General features: G+C 35.1%; 2 protein-coding genes across 3 annotated transcripts in view; one reads left to right on the top strand and one right to left on the bottom strand.

Annotated features, from left to right (window-relative positions):
• Positions 1 to 1,301, top strand: part of LOC107648659 (thioredoxin-like protein AAED1, chloroplastic) — a 2,561-nt gene extending 1,260 nt beyond the window's left edge. Inside the window, exons 5-9 of one of the 2 annotated variants that reach the window (XM_021104383.1) lie at positions 145 to 181; positions 281 to 360; positions 452 to 543; positions 773 to 833; positions 971 to 1,301. In XM_021104383.1, coding sequence (XP_020960042.1) covers positions 145 to 181; positions 281 to 360; positions 452 to 543; positions 773 to 833; positions 971 to 982 — 282 coding nt within the window. In that variant the 3' untranslated portion in view covers positions 983 to 1,301. Of the gene's footprint in view, positions 1 to 144; positions 182 to 280; positions 361 to 451; positions 544 to 772; positions 834 to 965 lie in introns of both variants that reach the window. The other variant, XM_016352465.2, reaches the window with a different exon arrangement.
• LOC107648658 (pentatricopeptide repeat-containing protein At5g02830, chloroplastic) lies at positions 1,401 to 6,855 on the bottom strand. The gene is made up of 12 exons (XM_016352464.2): positions 6,270 to 6,855; positions 5,592 to 5,679; positions 5,159 to 5,363; positions 4,754 to 4,861; positions 4,437 to 4,601; positions 3,771 to 4,346; positions 3,328 to 3,393; positions 3,120 to 3,200; positions 2,716 to 2,813; positions 2,226 to 2,436; positions 2,050 to 2,110; positions 1,401 to 1,903 (listed from the first exon to the last, which is right to left on the bottom strand). Exons 1-12 carry the CDS (start codon positions 6,736 to 6,738, stop codon positions 1,578 to 1,580), a joined length of 2,454 nt encoding a protein of 817 aa, XP_016207950.1. The 5' UTR covers positions 6,739 to 6,855; the 3' UTR covers positions 1,401 to 1,577.

Raw genomic sequence — 7,757 nt, 5'->3', positions numbered from 1 at the left:
CTTCAATTTTATTGTCTTTGTGAATTTGTGAATTGGGGCACTATGCTGCACTTTACTTGATTCTACTCTCAGTCTCGAACTTTGCAAGTATTGATTTTCTGCAAGGTTGCAACCATCTGAGTATGCTGGAATTGTGTATTACAGGCCAGAACCTTTGCCAAGCAAATGAAATTCGAAGGAGGTACCTTGCTGCTGGCCTAATGCTTTCGGCCTAGTAATAGTTGTAGTATTTTAGACATCTTATGTTAGCATTTTGAAAAGTCTGTGCTTTCTCTTCCAGAAATCTATGCAGACCCCAATCATTCATCATATGAGGCCTTAAAATTTGTTTCTGGAGTTTTGACCACATTTACCCCCAAAGTAAGTCTGAAACCACCATAAAAGTGGATGAAGCACCAATGAAACTTAGATTTTTGGATCTTTTATGTTAACTTTAGTCGTTACACTGCAGGCAGGTCTTAAGATAATACAATTATATATGGAAGGCTATCGGCAAGATTGGAAGCTTTCATTTGAAAAAGATACTGTTACCAGAGGGGGCTGGTATGTAAATTATATCTGTGATCACACTATTTGGTTATGCCAATCTTTTCATTGGTTGTGAATGCAATACACGTGGTGCCCCAAGAGCACTTAAGAATTTCTCGGATAAATGGTCATTCCAGCTTCGGCTAGTGCAACCCAAATATGATCTAGTTGATTATAAAGACACTTTGTTTGGCCAGCCTGAATACATAACTTCTCATATATTATGAACTTGGTATTGTGTCAGGAAACAAGGAGGAATCATAGTTGCAGGTCCTGGGAAAAATAATATCTCATATGTTCACAAGGTATCTGGAACCCCCTTTACCTGAATCATGGATATATTTTACCTGATATTATGGCTGCAATTAGTATGAATCAGCAGCATATGTGTTCACATTTATCTGACATAACCATATGAACTATTTTAATGTGACTAGGACAGAGAAGCAGGTGATGATCCAGAAATTGAAGATATCTTAGCAGCATGTTGTTCCTGAAGAAACAAAAGATGGAGCCCCTCTTTCACTGCTTTTTTATCAATCTTGCTTCATGATCACAAGGCACTATTGTACATCATATTCTTTTGCTTCTTGCACTGATCAGTAGCTTTGCCTTGAGGTTCAGTTATTAGACATTCACCAAATTACAGTACACAATTTGGAATATATGACAGTATTACCCTTAGGATAGTTTTAACATTTTGTTAGTTTCAAAATCTTGTATATAAGATTTTTCCATGTCAAATAAATTGGCCCCTTCCCTTTTGTTCTTCATATTGTTGGAAGAGTTAGTTGCTGAGTTGTATCACAATGAATATTCTATCTCTGACTCCGACAATTTTAGGAGAGAAAATAAAATAAAAATAGAAAGAATAGATAATTATAATTCTATTCCATGACACTACGTATCATACATTGTTTTACAAATTAATGAAATTATACATTTGCCATTGATACATGCATATATATTCATAAGTCCAGATGCTATATACAAAGATCAAAAGTTGCAATGAGCGGGAATAAGACACATATTTGTACAAAATTCAAATACTATTTAATGCTTACTTTCCTATGCAACCAACCATACAATGATTTCTTGGTGACCTTCAACCTATGTAGAACTGCAGGCCTTCTTGTTGTGGTTAATGCCTTCTCTCCTGGTAGTGCTTCTATGCTGAGATTTGTAAGGTTAGGGATTTCTAACTTTGATGTGTCACTTAGTGCAAACCTGGTTTTAGCTGGAAAAATTTCAAGGCCCAATTCATTCTGAAGAAGTTTTATGATTGCCTCTTGCACTTCTAATATGTGCTGGGATGGAGTTTCATCTGCCTTTGTAGCTCCTATGATGATCAAAATGTCATCATTCACAGAATGTCCTGTTATCATAAAGGCCAACAGTGAATATGAATGGTTGAGTTCATATGATTGGCTACGCGGACAAGCAACCATGCAAAACGAGCTTGCCAATTGCCACGTACAGAATAGAATTATAAATCAAATATACAAAATATTCCATTCGTACCTGAACTATAGTTTTCTTTGATCATTCTAAGAACTGCAAGAATAACCAAGCGAGCTTCAACCTGTTGATACAGTTTGATGGTTAAAGGCATAAACTAATACATTAAAATCGAGAGAAACTTAAAACAGTTTGAGAAAATTGTGGGGCGAACTCTAGAGAAAGCAACTGATAACAACCTTTGTGAGTCCTTGAACATCAATAGCTAGGATGTCAGCTACCCTCTTTAACAGGTGTGCCGCAATCTTTTCAAGAAGTAAACTCGGGGGTCTCTCTAATTCAGAGAAATTGCTGGAAGAAAATTCTCTTTGGATCTTGCTGTTATCTTGTATCACTCCTTCACACCACTCCTCAATAAGTTCTTCCAGATAGTAATCATTGGGTTTGTACCTGAAGCAGTAAACATGCTATTTAGTTTAAAGCTGAATGTAGAAAAATATTACTGCATAGATAATAGTTCATAGTATTTAAGCTGCTAACAATACTTTTTTGCCATTACTCTTGAAACCTATAACCAGAAATCTCTTATGTTCCATCATGCTAAAAGTTTCTAATTTCTAACACGTGATTTAAAATGAAACAGACATGTTATACATAACATTTGAGAGACACATAACTTGGAAAAGATAATTAGTATGCTACTTGCTATGATAGTATAAGATAGCATACCCTGCTTTTCGCATATCCTGGTATATGGTCAAGCATTGTTGCACCTCAAGTACGGATCCGTATCTGTTGCGTGCCCTTAGTAGTGTGTTATATGTCACCTGAGAAGACAATTATCAAAATCAATAGGATTAAGTTGATGAAATATACTTTTTTTCTCAATAGATCACAAAAAAAGTTGTGATTCCCACCTTTTTCAGATATGTATTTATTCTATAGTTCATCATTCATCAACTGCCATTTCTTTTATTATACCCAATGTTCTATTCATCTTTTAGTTTGATTTTATGGAAGTATAATCTTACTGCAGCCTCATGCAAATTCCATTTAGGACATAGCCATGTCAGTTTATCATTTTGTGGACGACAGAACCATAACAAACAACTGCAGTCTATAGGCATCCTCACCCAATTTGGATGTATCTCATATGTTTTCATTTCTTCATATAGCATCAATCCTTGCTTAAAATTCTTACTTTCTACACAGACCTGTAAACAAAAATGTAAATTTCCCGTGTCAATGGCCATGTAATTTTACAGTAGTGAAAAATGTTCTCTTCAATATTACAATTAATTTTAAAAATTGGGCCTCATTTTGAGAGAAAAAACTCTGAACCTTTATGGCTGTAGTATATGCAACAACATCAGGTTTAATTCCAGCATCAAACATGATCTTCAGAATCTGTATGGGAACAAAGGCATTCGATCAGATAAACAAATAGCTTTCATATAATATATTATTAGGCTTAGTACGGAAGTCACTTAATCTATAAATATCAAACATGATAATTTTGAAAGTCCACCACACATCACTTATCTAACAGCTACAGTATTGTGTCCAGTAAATGTTTTGTTGGTGTGTGGTGCGAGTGCGACTATATATATTCAAGCACTACATAGAAGTCCAACATGATAAAAAGACCATCCTAATACAATTCTAGTGCAATTATGCAAATTGCATCAACCATGACCATATATTACTTTGACTGAACTGCTTCTCAAAACATTGTGCAATGAAAATCATTGAGAGAACTTTATTTTTTATCTAATTTTTTTTACCTCGATGGCGCCTCCCACGTTATCTGATCCTCCACATATATCTATCAAAATGGACCAGCTTATATAATTTGGGGAAAGACCTACTTTTTTCATCTCAGTGATTAATGCTTTAGCATGGTAGTAATCAGTACCACAAGCCTTCAGCAAAATATTATATGTTGCTATAGTTGGTGTGAAAGGGAATCTCTCAGCAAAACTCAAGATATGCGGCCTAGAAATGCTGTTTGGCGCGGTAATAGCAGTCTGCGTGTCTCCATGCTCTAACTTGCTATTGTTCCCTTCACCAAAGGACCCCAACATCTTATTTCCCTTCCAAGAATAGAACAAGCGAAAAGCTCTGTCATACTGACATGCTTCAACACATGCATGTAAAATGATGTTAAAGCATTGCGTATTAGGCTCGCAGTCGGCCAAAAGCATTTCTTCGAATAATTGAATTGCCTGCTCTACAAGCCCTGCATGTGCGCAGGCATTGATTAATGACGACCACGCAACGGTATTAAGAGAAACACCGGCTGAGAGCATATCCTGCTTGATTTTTAGAGCCATTTGCCACAATTTTGCATCTGCAAAGACCTGAAATTCCTACAGGTCAGGATATGCCAGATATCATGTTTTGCTAAATTGATAAAACAATGATGATTCTGTTGATGCACCACAATGTACCTTTATAATCGTGCTGTAGGTGAAAACATCTAATTTCAGCCATCCTGCTGATTCCAATTGCTTAAGTTCCCTGTAAATGTCTTGGGCCAGATCAACTCTTCCAGCAACACAGCATGCTTTGAGTAGGATATTATAAGATGTCATGTCTGGCTTCAGACCAAGATTCTGGATTTTAAAGGTTTAGCCACTATGAATTGTTTACTCGGATGAAATGCAGAATAAAATCTAACTAGCATTCTCTTCTCATCCTTCAAGGGAAACTAAATGGAAAGGATAAATATAAATGGCATGATTTAAGGTGATAGAAGGAACGTTACCTGCATATTCTGATACAGATTTAAGGTGTAGCTAAGATCATGGGTGTTCACATTCATGAGACTGTTGAACACATATATATTTGGAGTAATCTTCTGATTGAGTAAGTCCTGCATCAGACATTGCATATGAATGCTATCTTGTCACCGAACATCATCGTCATAGAATTTGCCAAGAATTATGTCTAAGATCATAGTTTATTTATATTTTAAAGAAGAACAAAATTTATAAACATTTTTGAAATTCTAAGATAAATACATAGAATGATATAGATTGCAAATGGAATTTGCCAAGAACTGTGTCTCGGAGTGAAACACTAAAATTAAACTATATATCTTCATGTAAGCCCTTAATTTAAATCTTTGAAGACAAGTTGAAGGAAGAGAATGTCACTGATTGGAAGATACCTCATATATGTACCTAGATTTCATGAAATCACCACAAAGGCCACAAGCGTCAATTATTGCCCGGTATATGTACATATTGGGGTTATCCAAGTTTTTCTTCACTGCTTCATATGCTTTCAAAGCAGAAACTAAATCCCTTCTTTTTCCAAATTCACTTATAATGTTGCAGAATAGTATATGTGCATGTGGAAGAAGACATGCATACCTGAAAGATGCAAATGCAGTCATATAAAACCTGATCATATAGATTGCTAACCAATATTAACTATTAGGAACACCAATGGAAGTAATGGATCAGGAAATATAAATTAATGGCACACATAAAAAATGAACAAAGCTATTGATTAATCATCAAAGACAACACCAATTAATTTCATCATTGTTACAAAATTAGAAATAAAAAATCTTTTCTCAAAACATTATAAATACATACCTCACAGCTAAATCTGGATCTTGATTACAAACACACTGTTTTATTATGTCCAACGGCTGAACAAGTTCTCTGACTGACAACTGGAAATCTGAAGGAGAAAAATTCATGTGTGAATTTCTTAATGACTTGTTCTTGTATCTTTAGAACTTGGTCAAAATTTTATTAACAATGTGTTCTATAAACACATGGAAACATGAACATGGGAATAAGAACATTACCAAACCAGTAAGGTTGTCTATCCATATAGAGAAAATTTAATCAATTACTAGATAAATGCTGTGTTTATAAAAAAAGTAAATATTAAACATCCCCTTTAATTGCTTTCTCCTTTTTTTAGTTTTGTTTCCTCTAGTTTCTCAAGGTATCCTCCATTGAAGGCATTCATGTTCAATTCGACACTAAATGTGGGTACACTCACTCTACTATCATTAGATTTTGGATTGTCCCTGATTGTAACACACAAACTCTTGTTATTCACTATTAGATCTAGTTGGTATCAAATTAACATCACTATTAGTGTGTAATCAGATATCAATGCTAACATCATCATCTTAAGCTGCTTCCGTTACATCTTTTGGATACGACTGATCCTGCATTGTGTTTCAAGTGCACAGTGTTCACAGAAAATTTAACAAGAAAGAATTAGAGATTAGTATCTTGAAAAAAAAAAAGAATTACGTGCGAGAACCTCCATGAATTGAACAGCTTCCTCAAGTTGACCGGATTTGACCAAGCGGCGACACTCGTTAGAGAAGAGATCCATGGCATGTCCATCAAAATGGGAGGATAAGGAGGAGGCGCCACCAAGCTCCTGAACTCTCTTGAGAGAATCAATCACAGCCCGAACCTTCCTACCTCGAATACCCGCCAGAACCTCCTTCGCGAGGAGCTTAACGTTCAGAGAAGGAACAAATTCGGAAGCATTCTCGTGGACATGGACATGGATATAGTGGTTGAGGGGGGCTTGGAGAGTGCAGGAGATAGAGGAAGAATGCGAATGCGAAGGAGTGAGCTTGGGCTTGTGGTGGCGGTGGCGGTGGCGGTGGGAGGGAGAAGGAGTGGTTGATGGTGTTGAAGATGAAGAAGATGGGGGATTCGGAGGAGGAGTGACAATGGATGAACCAAGGATGACGAAATCCCTCATCATTACTGGGTGTAACCGTTTTTTGGGTTGTAGAAGTGAGAAGATGAGGGATTTATGGGACAATGGATTTATGATCTTTTGTCTTTGGATTATTGGATTGGATTTGAAAGGCGGGTGTTATCGTTGGAGCTCAGACACTCATAGTATTAGTTAGTTATTCATTCCTCTCCTTCCAACATTAATATGTCAATAAAATCTATTTGAGTATCTTTTTAGTTGGTTTAATTACTTTATTGTTATTTATAATTTTACTAAATTTTTAATTAAATTCTATCGCAATGTGTGTGTGGATAGCTCAATAAATTAAATTATATAGATACAGTGTTACGTTATATGTAAAAATTTTATTTTTGGTAAATTAATTTTTCTGGCTATTTTATAATTTATTTCTCAAAATATTGAACCACAGTCTAATAACTATTCGTGAAGCATGCCCAACAGTAAAAAAACAAAAATAAATTAAAAAATGATAATTAATCGGTCAAATTTAATTTTATGAGGATAATTAATTTCTCTAAGTCAAATTTGACTAGTAAAAAATAAACACTTGTTTGTCATTGGTTTATTTTTCTTATTAGAGATTTTTTTAACCAGAATTTTACTTTTAGTAACGATTTTGCATGCACCGAGAAAAAAGTTAATAACCAAAAATCTCGAAATCAGTGGTAAAAATAATTTTTACATTAGTAATTATATCCCAAAATTAATATTATCCATCCATTTCTGATTTATTTCTTTAAGAATAAATGCTAGCCATTAATTATTTTACCACATGGTAAAAGTTAACCCAAATCGAATTTTTTACTAGTATTCTGCAAACGACTCCTAGAGATCCTGAATCCTCTTACTTACTATCCAAGTAATTTGCCTTTCCCTCTTAGCTTCTGTGTCGAGATTATCTCATCCTCTCACCTCTCTCTACTGTGTTTTTAACCCCAAGTAACTAACAACGGTTAATTGTGGATAAGTTCGACACGCAAGTGTTGACCAAACTTCTTCGTTTTCAAGCCCCTTCTTCATTA

The sequence above is a fragment of the Arachis ipaensis genome, chromosome B06, assembly GCF_000816755.2.
Source record: "Arachis ipaensis cultivar K30076 chromosome B06, Araip1.1, whole genome shotgun sequence".
NCBI classification, from domain to species: Eukaryota; Viridiplantae; Streptophyta; class Magnoliopsida; order Fabales; family Fabaceae; genus Arachis; species Arachis ipaensis.
The sequence above is the reverse complement of the archived record's forward strand: the minus strand, read 5'-3'. Positions and strand labels throughout refer to the sequence as shown.

Coding starts and splice junctions, on each gene's coding strand:
- LOC107648658 (XM_016352464.2), bottom strand. CDS start 6,738: ATGATGAGGGATTTCGTCATCCTTGGTTCATCCATTGTCACTCCTCCT. Junction 4,347..4,436: donor CCTACAGCACGATTATAAAG/GTACATTGTGGT, acceptor TAGGAATTTCAG/GTCTTTGCAGATGCAAAATT. Junction 2,111..2,225: donor ATGTTCAAGGACTCACAAAG/GTTGTTATCAGT, acceptor CTGTATCAACAG/GTTGAAGCTCGCTTGGTTAT.